This window comes from Coregonus clupeaformis, chromosome 35, assembly GCF_020615455.1.
Source record: "Coregonus clupeaformis isolate EN_2021a chromosome 35, ASM2061545v1, whole genome shotgun sequence".
Taxonomy (NCBI): Eukaryota; Metazoa; Chordata; class Actinopteri; order Salmoniformes; family Salmonidae; genus Coregonus; species Coregonus clupeaformis.
In genome coordinates, this window is record NC_059226.1 from 30342433 (window position 1) to 30359578 (window position 17146).

Sequence of the window (17146 nt, forward strand, 5' to 3'; positions counted from 1 at the left end):
TTCTGAGAACATGACTTTAAATAGAACCACGAGGAAACCTGCAGAAAACATTATGCTGAAGTACTGAAATTCCCACCTAAGAAACATATGGTTCTCATAACATTATGTGCTAGCTGGGTATCCTGCACCATTCCCAGAACATTGTGGGAAGGTTGTATGTAAAATAACCATAGGACAGCCACGCTCTCACCAAGCTCTAAAAAACATATGGTTCTCAGAACGTTATGTGCTAGCTGGGTTGTGCCATGTAATGAGGGACCTGTACCAGCTACTGAAATGCACCTTTTGTTAAGTAAATCAGGTGATAAATGAGGTGCTAGGGAGGCTGGAGTGGGTCTTTAAACTGTGTGCTAATGTACCTGCACAGGTAACAGATTAGTCACCAGCTCACCTGTTCTGAATATCAATCATTCTTTTGGCATGTGAGTAGCCAAAGTTCGAGTCGTGTGGAGGCCCATTGTGGATCTGTGGGAAGGAGGAAAGCATGAGTGATCATACACCAGCTTTTCTTAAAAATTACAGTTTGGAGGGCCAGAGGTTCCCAAACACAGTTCTACTGTCATCCCACTGGTTGTTTCCCAAATGGCACCCTATACTGTTGACCTCCTACTTTTGACCAGTGCCATTAGGGCTCTGGTCAAAATTAATGCACTATATAGGGAATAGGTGTCAGGGGTGCTGAAGGTGGGTGTGGTGCAGGAATCAAGCGCAGGACGCAGAAGCTAAGTCCAAAAGACTTTAGTGAATTAATCACGTAGTAAGCGAGCACAATAAGCCTGGAGGCGAAATAAAGGCGCACACAGGCGTCAAACAAAAGGCGCACTAACATGTGCGAAAACCTCTCCAAACAACGGAGGGAAGTACGTAGCTCAGAACACCAAAACAGAAGAGCAATCACACACAACACCATACACACACAACGAGAACTAAATAGGACACTAATGAGGACTAACTAGACACAGGTGTACAACATCAAGACAAAACCAAACGAACATGAAACATAGATCGGTGGCAGCTAGTACTCCGGGGACGACGACCGCCGAAACCTGCCCGAACAAGGAGGAGGAGCAGCCTCGGCCGAAACCGTGACAGTACCCCCCCCCCCCCTCCCCCTTGACACGCGGCTCCAGCCGTGCGCCGACCCCGGCGACGACCAGGAGGGCGCGGAGCAGGGCGCGCGGGATGGTCCCGGTGGAACTCCGACAGGAGAGATGGGTCTAGGATGTCCCTCCGCGGCACCCAGCACCGCTCCTCCGGGCCGTACCCCTCCCACTCCACGAGATACTGGAGACCCCCCATCCGGCGTCTAGAGTCCAAGATGGACCGAACGGTGTACGCCGGAGCCCCCTCGATGTCCAGTGGGGGCGGAGGAGTCTCTCCTATCTCACCTTCCTGGAGTGGACCAGCTACCACCGGCCTGAGAAGAGACACATGGAACGAGGGGTTAATATTCTTATATTCAACAGGCAGATGTAACCTATAACACACCTCGTTCAATCTTCTCAGGACTTTAAAAGGCCCCACAAACCGCCGACCCAGCTTCCGGCAGGGCAGGCGGAGGGGTAGGTTTCTGGTAGAGAGCCAGACTCGATCTCCGGGTGCGTACACCGGCCCCTCACTGCGGTGGAGATCGGCGCTCGCCTTGTGACGACGGATGGCCCGCTGCAGGTGGACGTGTGCAGCGTTCCACGTCTCCTCCGAGCGCCTCATCCAATCATCCACCGCAGGGGCCTCGATCTGGCTCTGCTGCCAAGGTGCCAGAACCGGCTGGTAACCTAACACACATTGGAAGGGGGTTAGGTTGGTAGAGGAGTGGCGGAGAGAGTTCTGGGCCATCTCGGCCCAGGGAATGTACCGAGCCCACTCCTCAGGCCGGTCCTGGCAATACGACCTCAGAAACCTACCCACATCCTGGTTGACTCGTTCTACCTGCCCATTACTCTCCGGGTGGTACCCTGAGGTAAGGCTCACCGAGACCCCAAACGCTCCATGAACGCTCTCCATACTCGGGAGGTAAACTGGGGGCCTCGATCAGACACTATATCCTCGGGTACCCCGTAATGCCGGAAGACGTGGGTAAATAGTGCCTCTGCGGTTTGTAGGGCAGTAGGAAGACCCGACATAGGGAGAAGACGACAGGCCTTAGAGAACCGGTCCACAACGACCAGGATGGTGGTATTCCCCTGAGAGAGGGGAAGGTTTGTCACAAAATCCACCGAGAGGTGGGACCATGGTCGTTGTGGAACGGGCAGGGGTTGTAACTTACCCCTGGGCAGGTGTCTGGGCGCCTTACATTGGGCGCACACCGAGCAGGAGGAGACATAAACCCTCACATCCCTGGCTAACGTGGGCCACCAGTATTTAGTGCTAAGACAATGCACTGTCCGGCCAATACCCGGATGTCCAGAGGAGGGTGACGTGTGAGCCCAGTAAATGAGTCGATCCCGAATCTCGAGCGGAACGTACTTCCGACCCTCAGGACACTGTGGAGGGCTGGGGTCGGTGCACCGCAACGCTCGCTCGATTTCGGCATCGACCTCCCACACCACCGGTGCCACAAGACAAGACTCCGGTAGTATGGGAGTAGGCTCAACGGACCTCTCCTCCGTGTCATACCGCCGGGACAGCGCATCTGCCTTACCATTCTGGGACCCAGGGATGTACGTGATTTTAAATACGAACCTGGCGAGAAACATGCTCCATCGAGCCTGGCGAGGGTTCAGTCTCCTCGCTGCCCGGATGTACTCCAGGTTCCGATGGTCAGTCAAAATGAGGAAAGGGTGTTGAGCCCCCTCAAGCCAATGCCTCCACACCTTAAGGGCCTGACCTACAGCTAACAGCTCCCTGTCCCCGATGTCATAATTTCGCTCCGCCGGGCTGAGCTTTTTAGAGTAAAAAGCACAGGGGCAGAGTTTAGGTGGCGTGCCGGACCGTTGAGAGAGTACGGCCCCTATACTGGCCTCAGACGCGTCCACCTCGACCTGAAAGGATAATGCGGGATCCGGATGCGCCAGCACCGGGGCCGACGTAAACAGGTCCTTCAGTCTCCTAAAGGCCCTGTCCGCATCAGCTGACCACTGCAGGCGCACCGGACCCCCTTTCAGAAGGGACGTGATGGGAGCTGCCACCTGTCCAAAACCCCGGATAAACCTCCGGTAGTAATTCGCAAAGCCCAAGAACTGCTGCACCTCTTTGACAGTGGTTGGGGTTTGCCAATTACGCACAGCTGACACACGATCCACCTCCATTCTCACCCCTGACGCGGACAACCGATAGCCCAAAAAGGAGACCGACTCCTGGAAAAACAGACATTTCTCTGCCTTGACATATAGGTCGTGCTCAAACAGCCTCCTCAATACACGACGCACCAGGGCTATATGCTCGGCTCGGGTAGACGAGTACACTAGAATGTCATCAATGTACACGACCACCCCTTGCCCCTGCATATCCCGGAAGATGTCATCTACGAAGGATTGGAAGACTGATGGAGCATTCATCAACCCATATGGCATGACGAGATAATCGAAATGACCTGACGTGGTACTAAACGCTGTTTTCTATTCGTCGCCCTCCCTAATGCGCACCAAGTTATACGCGCTCCTGAGATCCAGTTTTGTGAAAAACCGCGCTCCATGCAATGACTCCGTCATGGTCGCAATCAGAGGGAGTGGATAACTGTATTTCACAGTAATCTGATTGAGACCACGGTAATCGATGCACGGGCGCAAACCTCCATCTTTTTTCTTCACAAAAAAGAAGCTCGAGGAGGCGGGAGAAGTGGAGGGCCGTATATATCCCTGTCTCAAAGATTCGGCTATGTAAGTTTCCATAGCTTTTCTCTCCTCTTGAGACAAGGGATACACGTGGCTCCGTGGGAGCGCTGCTCCTGCCTGGAGATCAATCGCACAATCCCCCTGTCTATGAGGAGGCAACTGCGTCGCCCTAGCTTTACTAAACACGAGAGCTAAATCCCCATATTCAGGCGGAATGTGCAGTGCGGGCACTTGGTTTGGACTTTCCACCGAAGTCGCCCCAACGGAAACACCCAGACATCGCCCCTCACACTGAGCAGACCACCCATTGAGAGCCCTCTGTTGCCACGAAATAGCAGGGTTATGGGTGCTTAACCAGGGAATTCCCAGCACCACCGGGTACGCAGGAGAGTCGATCAGATACAACTGTATAGTCTCCTCATGACCCCCTGCGCACACATCCTAAGTGGCGCTGTGACTTCCTAATCAACCCCGACCCCAACGGGCGGCTATCTAAAGCATGAACGGGAAAAGGCTTGTCAACAGGTAGGAGAGGGATCCCTAAATCTAAACAAAACTTCCGATCAACAAAATTCCCAGCTGCGCCTGAATCTACTAGCGCCTTATGCTGGGAATGAGGTGCAACCTGTGGAAAACAAACAGGTATACAAAAGTGCGCAACAGAGAGCTCTGGGTAAGTGGGGCGTCTACTCACCTGGGAAGGCTCCCCAGTGCGTGGCCTGTTGTCTCCTCCCTCGGGGAACCCTCCCCAGCACCTGGCCGCAGTGTGCCCTCCACCACCGCACTTGGTGCAGGGGACAGGCCCCCTCGGGCTCCTCCTCCTCCTTTCTCTAGCGCCAGCACCCCCGAGCTCCATAGGGCTCGGCTCGGAGGTGCCGGAGGGTGGAATGGACAGACCCCACTCGGGACGTCCACGGGTGGCCAGCAGGGTGTCCAGACGGATGGACATATCGACCAACTGGTCGAAGGTGAAATTGGTGTCCCTGCAGGCCAACTCACGTTGAACGTCCTCCCGTAGGCTACATCGAAAATGGTCGATGAGGGCCCGTTCATTCCACTCTGCGTCTGCCGCTAGAGTCCGGAACTCCAGCGCGAACACCTGTGCGCTCCTCCTCCCCTGTCTCCGGTGGACTAGACGCTCCCCCGCCGCTTTGCCCTCAGGTGGATGGTCGAACACGGCCTTGAAGCGACGGGAGAACTCGGCGTAGGAGATGGTGGTGGCGTCCATCCTCCTCCACTCGGCGTTGGCCCATTCCAACGCCTTGCCCGTGAGACAGGAGATGAGGGCGGAAACGCTCTCGTGTCCCGAGGGCACCGGGTGTACAGTGGCCAGGTAGAGCTCCACCTGCAGGAGGAACCCCTGACACCCGGCAGCTGATCCGTCATACGCCCTCAGGAGCGAGAGCCGAATCCCACTGGGTTCCGGACCTGGGACTGGTGGACCGGCCGATGGGGGTGGCAGGGTAGGTGGAGGTGTGTGTACCCCTCTGGACTCCCATCAGTGCAGGGTGTTGATGACGTCCTGTAGAGTGGTCCCCAGTTGTCATATCTGGTCATCCTGGCCGCTGACATGCTCCTCCAGCGACTCAGGCGTGACTGTTGCTCCTGCTGATTCCATTATTAAAGGTGTGTGATTCTGTCAGGGGTGCTGAAGGTGGGTGTGGTGCAGGAATCAAGCGCAGGACGCAGAAGCTAAGTCCAAAAGACTTTAGTGAATTAATCACGTAGTAAGCGAGCACAATAAGCCCGGAGGCGAAATAAAGGCACACACAGGCATCAAACAAAAGGCGCACTAACATGTGCGAAAACCTCTCCAAACAACGGAGGGAAGTACGTACAGTGGGGAAAAAAAGTATTTAGTCAGCCACCAATTGTGCAAGTTCTCCCACTTAAAAAGATGAGAGAGGCCTGTAATTTTCATCATATGTACACGTCAACTATGACAGACAAAATGAGAAAAAAAATTACAGAAAATCACATTATAGGATTTTTAATGAATTTATTTGCAAATGATGGTGGAAAATAAGTATTTGGTCAATAACAAAAGTTTCTCAATACTTTGTTATATACCCTTTGTTGGCAATGACACAGGTCAAACGTTTTCTGTAAGTCTTCACAAGGTTTTCACACACTGTTGCTGGTATTTTGGCTCATTCCTCCATGCAGATCTCCTCTAGAGCAGTGATGTTTTGGGGCTGTCGCTGGGCAACACGGACTTTCAACTCCCTCCAAAGATTTTCTATGGGGTTGAGATCTGGAGACTGGCTAGGCCACTCCAGGACCTTGAAATGCTTCTTACGAAGCCACTCCTTCGTTGCCCGGGCGGTGTGTTTGGGATCATTGTCATGCTGAAAGACCCAGCCACGTTTCATCTTCAATGCCCTTGCTGATGGAAGGAGGTTTTCACTCAAAATCTCACGATACATGGCCCCATTCATTCTTTCCTTTACACGGATCAGTCGTCCTGGTCCCTTTGCAGAAAAACAGCCCCAAAGCATGATGTTTCCACCCCCATGCTTCACAGTAGGTATGGTGTTCTTTGGATGCAACTCAGCATTCTTTGTCCTCCAAACACGACGAGTTGAGTTTTTACCAAAAGGTTCTATTTTGGTTTCATCTGACCATATGACATTCTCCCAATCCTCTTCTGGATCATCCAAATGCACTCTAGCAAACTTCAGACGGGCCTGGACATGTACTGGCTTAAGCAGGGGGGACACGTCTTGCACTGCAGGATTTGAGTCCCTGGCGGCGTAGTGTGTTACTGATGGTAGGCTTTGTTACTTTGGTCCCAGCTCTCTGCAGGTCATTCACTAGGTCCCCCTGTGTGGTTCTGGGATTTTTGCTCACCGTTCTTGTGATCATTTTGACCCCACGGGGTGAGATCTTGCGTGGAGCCCCAGATCGAGGGAGATTATCAGTGGTCTTGTATGTCTTCCATTTCCTAATAATTGCTCCCACAGTTGATTTCTTCAAACCAAGCTGCTTACCTATTGCAGATTCAGTCTTCCCAGCCTGGTGCAGGTCTACAATTTTGTTTCTGGTGTCCTTTGACAGCTCTTTGGTCTTGGCCATAGTGGAGTTTGGAGTGTGACTGTTTGAGGTTGTGGACAGGTGTCTTTTATACTGATAACAAGTTCAAACAGGTGCCATTAATACAGGTAACGAGTGGAGGACAGAGGAGCCTCTTAAAGATGAAGTTACAGGTCTGTGAGAGCCAGAAATCTTGCTTGTTTGTAGGTGACCAAATACTTATTTTCCACCATAATTTGCAAATAAATTCATTAAAAATCCTACAATGTTGTTTTCTGGAATTTCTTTTCTCAATTTGTCTGTCATAGTTGACGTGTACCTATGATGAAAATTACAGGCCTCTCTCATCTTTTTAAGTGGGAGAACTTGCACAATTGGTGGCTGACTAAATACTTTTTTTCCCCACTGTAGCTCAGAACACCAAAACAGAAGAGCAATCACACAAAACACCATACACACACAACGAAAACTAAATAGGACACTAATGAGGACTAACTAGACACAGGTGTACAACATCAAGACAAAACCAAACGAACATGAAACATAGATCGGTGGCAGCTAGTACTCCGGGGACGACGACCGCCGAAACCTGCCCGAACAAGGAGGAGGAGCAGCCTCGGCCGAAACCGTGACAATAGGGTGCCATTTGATGCAACCATGGTATTTTAGTATTAAACTCAACATGCTCTCATTGATAGGGTCTTATTGGTTGTTCAACTCACCATGCTCTCATCGATAAGGTCTTATTGGTTGTTCAACTCACCATGCTCTCATCGATAGGGTAGGTGGTCTTGTCAGGAAAGATGCAGCTGGACAGGCAGGACACCACCTTGGTGACGCCCATTTCGTGAGATGTCTGCAGCACGTTGTCATTGATGCGAAGGTTGTCCCTCTGTGAAGGCAAAAAACGGTGGTCTCAATTCAATCAACTTGTTTTCCCACAAATGAATTCAATGCATGCATTTGGATACTGTGATAACAAGCTCTCCTGTAAGCTCCCTTCACAGATGGATTAATACCCTTTCCGAAAAAGATTAAGAAGTGGGTGTGAGCAGTACTATGTCAACAAAGTCACTGTGTGTAAACTTCACTTTGACAAGCTCAATTGAATTTCAGCCTAAGTAGTTGCCCAGCCAGTCAAACATTTATATTTAGGTCATTAGCAGAATATATTTTCCAGGGCTACTTACAGTCAGTGCACTCAACCGGTAGCTAGATAAAACAAACCATTTCACGGCAATGCAATGACAAAAAACATACTGAACAACACAAAACAAACACCCTGTATATGACATAATTACACAGAACAAATACAGTTAAACACAAATATTTAGTCATAAAGTATGTATGTTTGATGTATTGGTTATGTGTCACTCAATACTATACTAAGCTATGGGACAAATACACACTGATCTGAACAAAATACTCTACAGAATTGAACACAGAAACGGACTGGCCTTTGGACAGTTCAGGCAAAATGCCAGATGAGCTGGTTCCATCTTTAGCCTATAGGCCTGTCTGTATTGGGGATTTTGTACAGAATATTTCATTATTTGGTTAACAATCAGGTCCTCCAGGTAAAAAATTAGCCAGTGTGGGAGCTTTGTGGAAAAAAATGGTCCGGTGAGTTAGAAATGATTTAACAAATGTACTTTATGACAAAAACATATAGCCTAGTGATTGAAACAAACTGGGTAGTTAGGTAATGAAGCTCACCAGAAAGTGTAGGTTCTCCTTCATGTGAAGGTAGAGTCCTCCCACCTTGGCAGCCAAGTGGATGACATGGGTGGGCCGATACTTCTTAAAAACTGCTATTGTCTGTTGTAGATCTCTGGCAGAACATTGTACAACTGTCATCATTCATCACCATTCATCATCATCATCATCATCATCATCCCATTTAATGGCAAACACATCAATCTCATAAAATTATGCACACACAAATCTAATGAGCTAAACATTTAATGTGGTTCCAACAGGAGCTAGAAACTATATATATATATCTATCTATTCATCAATCCATCTATCTATAGAATAGAAAATAATAGAATAGCATAGAATAGATTAAAATAATTGTTCTATGAGTGAACCTATTTTTGGGACTTCTTTTATCTAGTTCGTTCCTGTTGGAACCACAAAATCGACCCCAGATGTAAAAGGGCCATAACAGGAATTTACAAATATTAAAATCAGTATGACATAACGTTCCTATAGAAATATGTTATGTAGAACAGACATGCTAATATTTCTCGGGCATGTAGATGGGACCATGGCATCTCTTGTATATAGAGTAGGACATTTTTCTCTGCAACGACCCAGCCTCAGACCAGCTCTGCTGAGAATTTAAGGCTCATGTGACATCACTTACACAAGGTTGGCCTGTTTGGAGGAGAGGAAGGTCCACTGTTCGCCCTCGAGACAGCCGCCTTCTTGTTTCACCACGTGCTCGATGGCCTTCCCGACCAATCCGGATCCGCCCGTGACGAGCACACGCATCGGCTGAGCCTTCCTTTCCGAATCCATCTCTCACTAAGATCAAAGAACACTAACTTTTATTTTTCAGTTGTGATATTCACATAATGTTATTATGCTGAAGCCCTAAACAAAGTAGGCTGATATTAATGACAGTGTCATCATAGCCCTATTTATAGCCTACTTAAACGTAATAATTGTGATAATAAAAATAAGAATAGTTACATTTAGGCTAATAAGGAATTAATCAAATGTATGCTATACAACATCAAACGCAAGTTGAAACGTATTAACATACTTTTCGTTTTGTTCACAATTTCGTTGTAGCCTATTTGTTTAATCACGGAGGCTACTTTGTTGTATTTATTTCCTATCTACATTTATTGGCTTTTTTCTTTTGAAATAAATTCAATTGTACATATAAAAAATTAAGCTCAAGAGTCCAAAACGGGAGTGAATGGTATTATGCTAATGTTAATTGTATCCTATAAAAACGATAAACAAACAGCCTACGCCAATCGAAGGTGAAATAAGGGTTAGGCTATATTACAAACTAGTAGCCTACACAGTAAATTCCATAGTGTTAAATATGCAGTGTCAAAGTACATTGACTCTTACAGAGTTATTACTACAACAGTTGGAGTAAGATACCGCCCAGTGTTGGTGAAAAAGTACGTTGTTAAAAGACGCAGTGTCAGACGTACTCTGGAAAGCTCCGCCCACCTACGACTCGTCTCAAACGGACCACACATTTTCACGGCGCCATTTTCTTCATGTGGAATGACTGCGGTAAGTTTCTCCTAAGCGACTATACACACATTATTTGTCATTTTAACAGAAGCAGCATTTAAGAATTACTTTATATCGTTGCTAACAGTGCACTCTAGTTGGTTTTAGGTCTTAAAATGTCGAATTTTAAAAAGGCTAACGTTAACATGTTGTGACTGACTTCTGTCCAGTCCATGTGCCAGCAGTATTAAGCTAACGTTAATTAACATTAACTGACGAACATAACGTTCAAACTAGACAATGTCAGCCCGATTTATTGTAAGTTATGTTAATACAACGTGGAGGGGGGATTGTGTACTTCTTGTTAACGTTCAGATATTACAGGAACATAGCAAAGACTAAGGGGAGTTGGCTAAACTAGCTACAGTTAGCTACGTTAGCTTGACTGGCTAACTATGTGCGGGTGGCATGGATTTATTATGTTAACGGCGGGTAGACATTAACCTTGGACACTGCTTAAGCGGTGTGCCTTTATTTTTTTCCTGGATATTATACAAAATGACTTTCGGGTTTCAAAGCAGCAGCAGTACTGTTAAAATACTTAAGCACTATCTTAGCACACACTTATGGTGTAACGTTTAGCTAACATTATTCAATTCAATGTTATTTATATTGTCAAATCATAACAAGAGTTATCTCAAGACACTTTACAGACAGAGTAGGTCTAGACCACACTCTATAATATACCAAGACCCAACAATTGCAGTAATTGTGCGGGCAAGGCGGTAACATTAATGTTACAAGGATGAAAATCAGACGTTATCCTTTTTAATGTGTTTGACAGTAACTTCAATTTAACTGGCCATTTCTGCAAAAGTGCTGATCATTTCTCAGCACTTTGGTGGCTTGAAACAATATTTTTTCTTATATTTGAGGAAATACTGCTAAAATAAGACCATCAACTTTTTAACTGTGAGAAATTGTACTGATACTATTTGCAGGGAGCATGCTGCTTAAAGCTAAACTTGGAGATGTCCAAAAATTTGTCAGAATAACTGAGCCAAATCTGAAAGACTTTTTGATTGCAGGTAAGAATTTGACAATGTTAGTAATAACTGTCTGAATTTAGCTGTTTAAAATTGATATACTGGAATATTCCTAAAATGATGGGACATGTTAAGTTCTCAGGTTTTTGGAACTGGTCCATTTTTGTACGTCTAAATTTCTTCTGTTTTGCCCTTGGTAACTACACTTTAATTGTGGATGCATTGCTTAAGGTATAGTTATGATGCTACAAAAAAAAACATTTTAATCACTTAATAGTGTTTGTTTAAAACCTATTTTATAGGGTAAGGTAGGTGTACACAGTGAAATTATTATATAAATAATGATTTACTTTTGTTTACACAAGCTTTTATCCCTGTTTTTTCTAGCATTTGCAAAGTTTGGTGTCCCAGCTGTAACAGAAGGTGTGAAAATTGTTGACAGTTCAGGGACTGAATTGGATGATGATGTTTTTGAGGATATTATAAAGGATCCCTCAACTGGGGTGCTAACCATCAAATATGACTCAGGTTTGTTTCAGTTAATTAGACTAATTAATGAATACGTTATTTCTTTGTTTTATGAAGTTCATGGTGTCTATTATTGCAGAAAGCTTCCATCCACAAGTGAGCTTGAAGAACTCTTGCTGGCAGCTGATCCTCCTGAGGATGGCACTGAATTGGATGTTGACTTTGGTAAGATGCTTGTAAGCCTACCTTTTGTGTTGTATTGCAATATCAACATTATGTGTAAACATTTAAATATCAACATAATACTAAGAAGCTGGATCTGTGAAAGATTTACGAGTACGTTCTGTAGCAGTATATTGAACAAAACTTTTGAGATTTGACTCAGCCCTGTGGATGTTTTAGTTAGAGAACTTCTTGTGATGTAGAACTGCTGTCTGTCTGGGGGGTCTTTTGTAAAGAAAACAACGTAACTGAAGTGTGTTAACATTGAACTTGTGTTGTTACAGGTTGGGACAGTGATCTGTCATCGGTTTTACTGCTTATACACCTGATTCCACCCTCCGCTCAGGGTCGGAAGAGACCAGGAAAGGTTTCCGCATCCCAAGCAGAGAAACATCTTGTGGTATTCAAGAAGGTTTGTATTTTTTCTAATTTGTGGTATGAACACCTAATATTAGGCTACAAGTATTCATTCAATATTCATATTCAATAAGAGTAGTGTATTGGCTCTTTCTGCATATTCTACAACTACTTGGCCATTAACTACAGTTTTCCCTCATTTGTCTTCGCAGACCGGAACAAACATTCAAGAGCATCTCGATGCCATCACTACTAGCGCTCAGCCCTATCTCCTAGCTGTTGGAGTTAAGAAGAATGCAATCCACCAGTTCTTCATCATTATCGACAAGAATGCCATACCTTGCAGGTCAACCTCTTCTCTTGTTGCTTTTGACGAACTATTTAAGTTACATTTTGTGTTTGGCACATCCTACAACACCATGCTCCACAACATGTACACTTTCATCCAAACTACAGTGTACAGCATCGATGCTGGCAAGGTCAAAGAGAGCCCTCGTGTTGCTGAAATCAGGGCGAGGTTACTTCATTAGTGCTTGAAGTTTCTCCTCGAACATGAAGTGTTTTGTTTGTCAGGCTGAGTTATCGAGTTCAAATATGCTTGTTAGGCATTTACGATTAGTTCACGGTTACTTGCCTGGAAAAAATCTCCGGCTTAAATGTGCTCAGACTGGATGTGGCTGTGCGTTTGGTACGTTTTCTGGTTTTAGGAAACATTTAAACACAAAACACACTGAGTATATTGACCAACAGGTTGACCCTGATGTTTATTTAAGCAGCATTGGAGAGGCAGTGACCACTAATGTAGAGGAGACAGCTACAACGTCACGGACAGTTAATGAACACGAGGTAGCCACATCTACTCTGTTGAAAAAGTCCAACAGGAGCACTCTAGATATGTGTGCCTCTGCTGTTACACAACTAAAAGCAGCTGGATTAAGTCAATCTACTGTAAATAGTTTTGTTTCCTCCATGGAAGAAGTGTTTTTTGAGATTCAAAGTCAAGCTACAGATGCAGCTTTGCAGTGCTTATCTCCACAGGAAACTGAAAATAAGAACAGAATAGAACAATCTTTGCAAAAGTTGGAAAACCCTTTCACACCCTTAAATTCAGAAGCTAAACGAAATAAACACTTCAAAGAGAAATGGGGAATCGTAGAACCTGTTGAAAAGGTGCTTGGCACAAGATTTGACAGCAGAAGAAACAAAACAACTGGGACATATGATCAGGTCGTTGTAACTGACAAGTTTGCATATATTCCTATTTTAGAAACACTAAAGGCCATTTTTCAAAACCCAGAACTTGCAGACATGTTCAAGCCCAGGCACATGCCCAAGGAAGGTGTGTATGCAGACTTGAGAGATGCCGCCTATTTTTAAAAAAAAGTCCCTTATTCTCTATAGAAAAAGATGCCATACAGATCCAGCTATTTTATGACGACTTTGAAACAGCAAACCCCTTGGGGTCTAAAAAGGGTATACACAAATTAGGTGCTATATACTTTACATTAAGGAATTTTCCCCCAATCTTTAATTCATCATTGATAAATATTCATTTGGGTGCTCTTTTCCATGCGCAGGACATCAAGCGTTATGGTTTTAATTTGATACTTGAGCCACTTGTCAGTGATCTTAAAGTACTCGAGACAGAGGGACTTAAAGTTCCCAGATTGAAAGATGTGATTCACGGTACCATAGTTCAGGTCACTGGTGATAATCTTGGGTTGCATGGTTTATTTGGCTTTGTGGAGTCATTTGGGGCAAGGTATTGTTGTCGTTTCTGTCTCCTTGAGAAAGATTGTTTTCAAACTGTGTTCTGTGAAGATGATCCAAAAGTTGTACTACGAACTATCGAGATGCACAAACTGCACTGTCAAACTTTACAAACAGATCCTACACTACCTCATATCTATGGTGTCAAACGCATTTGTCTGCTGAATTCACTACAGTATTTTAATACAGCCAACAATTTTTCTGTAGATATAATGCACGATATTTTAGAAGGAGTTGCTCAGTTTGAAGTCAAACTTGTCCTGCAGTACATTAAGGAAAACTTCCTAAATGCTGAACAACTGGCTGGTAGAATACATGCTTTTGACTATGGATACAATCAGCAGCGAAACCGTCCACCTAGAGTAAAGTTGTTTGATGGAAGTAATGATTTGGGGTTGAATGCTATACAGTCTTGGTGCTTATTACGTAATATGCCTTTGCTATTTGGTGATTTAATACAGTCAGATGACCAGCACTGGCATCTTCTACTTTTGCTTCTACACATTGTTAACATTGTATTTTCCCCAGTCCTTACAGAAGGCATGACCATTTACCTCAAACATTTAATCATTGATCATCATCAGCTCTTCAAGCAGTTGTTTCCTGCAATCAATCTCTTACCAAAGCATCACTTCATGATTCATTACCCTCGTAATATAAAAACATCGGCCCAGTTCTGCACATGTGGTGCATGCGTTATGAAGCTAAACATAATTTTTTTAAGAAGCAATTAAAAAGCTTTAAAAATGTAACAAAAACATTAGCCAAAAAGCACCAAAGTTGTATGGCAATGTATCGAGAGTCCTTTAGCAAGGAAAGATTAACTTTAGGTTCGGGGAAGATGGTAACACTTAGTGAGCTCAAAGAAGGTCCCGAGATTGCTTTAAAATGTGGGTCTGTATTGTCTACCAGTGTGTTTTCTGCCAAGTGGATCAAACATCATGGTACAGAGTACCGCCGTGACTTCATTATCTGTACTGAGGTAGCATTTGAAATGCCTGTATTTTGTAAAATCAAAATTATTGCTGTGAAAGATGACTGTGTATTGCTCTGTGGAAAACTGATGGAAACAGTGTGTTTTGATTACCATTACTATGCCTTTAAGGTCAGGATGCATCCAGACAGGGTTCAAAAGGTGATCAACATTACTGAACTGTGTTACTTTAAACCTTTTGATGTTCAAATGAAGTATGGAACGACAGATTCCTCCTTGTATGTTGTTCCCTATTGCCATTTTATGGAAACCTAAGGTCAATGTTTTAAAAAGGGATTTGTATTCTTAATATATTTTAGCCTGACATAGTTGAGCTGTTAATAAAAATTTGAAATGCATTATTTTGTGGTAAGTTGTGATTTTTACTCACTTAATGGAGTATTTGGTGTAATTTGACACTAAAAAAGTGTAAAATGAATAATGCTGAGATTTATTTCCGTGACACTATACGGTGTTAGAATTTGACTCTATTTGAGCTTGTTTTTCACTGCAAGATAGTCAATTATCAACACAATAGTGTGTAACATCAACACTTATCAGAGTTATTTTAACCTTGAGTGTCAACTCCATGCAGTGTTAAACTGGACTGGAATCAAACTCAATCAGAGTTGATTTGTTATTTTAGAAGAGTAAATGATTAACTCTTCCAAGGGTAATATTTACACTCTCCAGTGTTATTTAACCTTTAGTGTAAAATTAAAATAACACTATTCAGTGTAAGCGAGTGTTAAATTTTTACTCTATTTAGAGTTAATTTAACTCTAAAATGTTAACACTATGAAAAGAGTCAAATTAACACTATTTCAGGGTGGGACCATATACACTCAGAAATAGTGTTAAATTTAACTCTTTAAGTGTTACTTTAACACTTCAAAATTTACTGTGTATATTACAAAATCAGATTGTCATATAGGCTACACCACTGACAATATTTTAGCAACGCAAACAAAATAGTACACTAAAAATATGTGAAGTTGGTCGAAAGAATATGTCTACTAATATGTTAAATACAATGTTGCCTAGTTTAAGTCAAAAGCACCCATTTATTCAATAAAAAAAGACTATAAATTGGCCTTATAGGAGAAACATTGTAGGGAAATAATTGCAAATATTAATCCGTAGTCTATGTGGGCTATTTTGAATTAAAATCAGTCGGGCATTTTTAATTCTACAAGACTCTCGTGTTATTTTGATATTATCGCATCAATAGATACATAAAGTAATTGTTTGAATTCAAACCTGCAAAGTGTTCCGTTTGAATTTTCCTCCTCAAATAAAGTTGGTATTAGATCCTTTGTGCGCTCAAGTACAGAACTGAGGCTATCTCTTACGCACTATGTCAATAGCAAAGGAGCGTGCGGGAGATGCATTCGCTCTTCCATAGGCTACCTGTAAGCTAGTAGCCAATGTGTGACAGCATGTGCAGAGAATGACTATCCCACTCTCTCGGAAACATCACCCACGTACCACAATAAGAAAATACCAGGAATAGCCTACTGTTAAGATACGTTTGGTGAAAAAAACGTTGTATATAACTTCTGATTGGAAATGGTGATGTAATTAAGGAAATAGGACTGTATCTGACTATATATTTTAACGCATTTCAAAACAAATAAAAATATATTAGTCACATGCACCGTAAACAACAGGTGTAGACTTTACATTTTAGTCGTTTAGCAGACGCTCTTATACAGAGTGACTTACAGATAGTGCAATCGAACTCACAACCCTGGTGTTGAAAACGCCATGCTCTACCAACTGAGCTATATCCCTGCCGGCCATTCCCTCGCCTAATTGTGCGCCGCCCCATGGGTCTCCCCGTCGCAGCCGGCTACGACAGAGCCTGGATTCGAACCAGGATCTCTAGTGGCACAGCTAGCACTGCGATGCAGTGCCTTAGACCACTGCGCCACTCGGGAGACCACTTTACTGTGAAATTTTAAAAGTATAAACATTTTGCAAAAAAAAGAAAATAAATAGTAACACAATAACACTTGTTTAGTATAGTACTTGTATAGTTTTTGGCAAGTCGGTTAGGACATCTACTTTGTGCATGACACAAGTAATTTTTCCAACAATTGTTTACAGACAGATTATTTCGCTTATAATTCACTGTATCACAATTCCAGTGGGTCAGAAGTTTGTATAGTTTTTGGCAAGTCGGTTAGGACATCTACTTTGTGCATGACACAAGTAATTTTTCCAACAATTGTTTACAGACAGATTATTTCGCTTATAATTCACTGTATCACAATTCCAGTGGGTCAGAAGTTTACATACAC

The 17146-nt window shown here is 43.9% G+C and overlaps 1 protein-coding gene across 1 annotated transcript; it reads right to left on the minus strand.

The window, feature by feature from the left end:
* Nucleotides 1-250: 250 nt before the first annotated feature.
* On the minus strand, nt 251-9331 carry LOC121551353 (GDP-L-fucose synthase-like). Its single transcript, XM_041863960.2, has 4 exons — nt 9175-9331; nt 8523-8637; nt 7570-7698; nt 251-465 (listed from the first exon to the last, which is right to left on the minus strand). The coding sequence occupies exons 1-4, from the start codon at nt 9327-9329 to the stop codon at nt 388-390; spliced, it is 477 nt and encodes a 158-aa protein (XP_041719894.1). The 5' UTR covers nt 9330-9331; the 3' UTR covers nt 251-387.
* Nucleotides 9332-17146: the final 7815 nt, after the last annotated feature.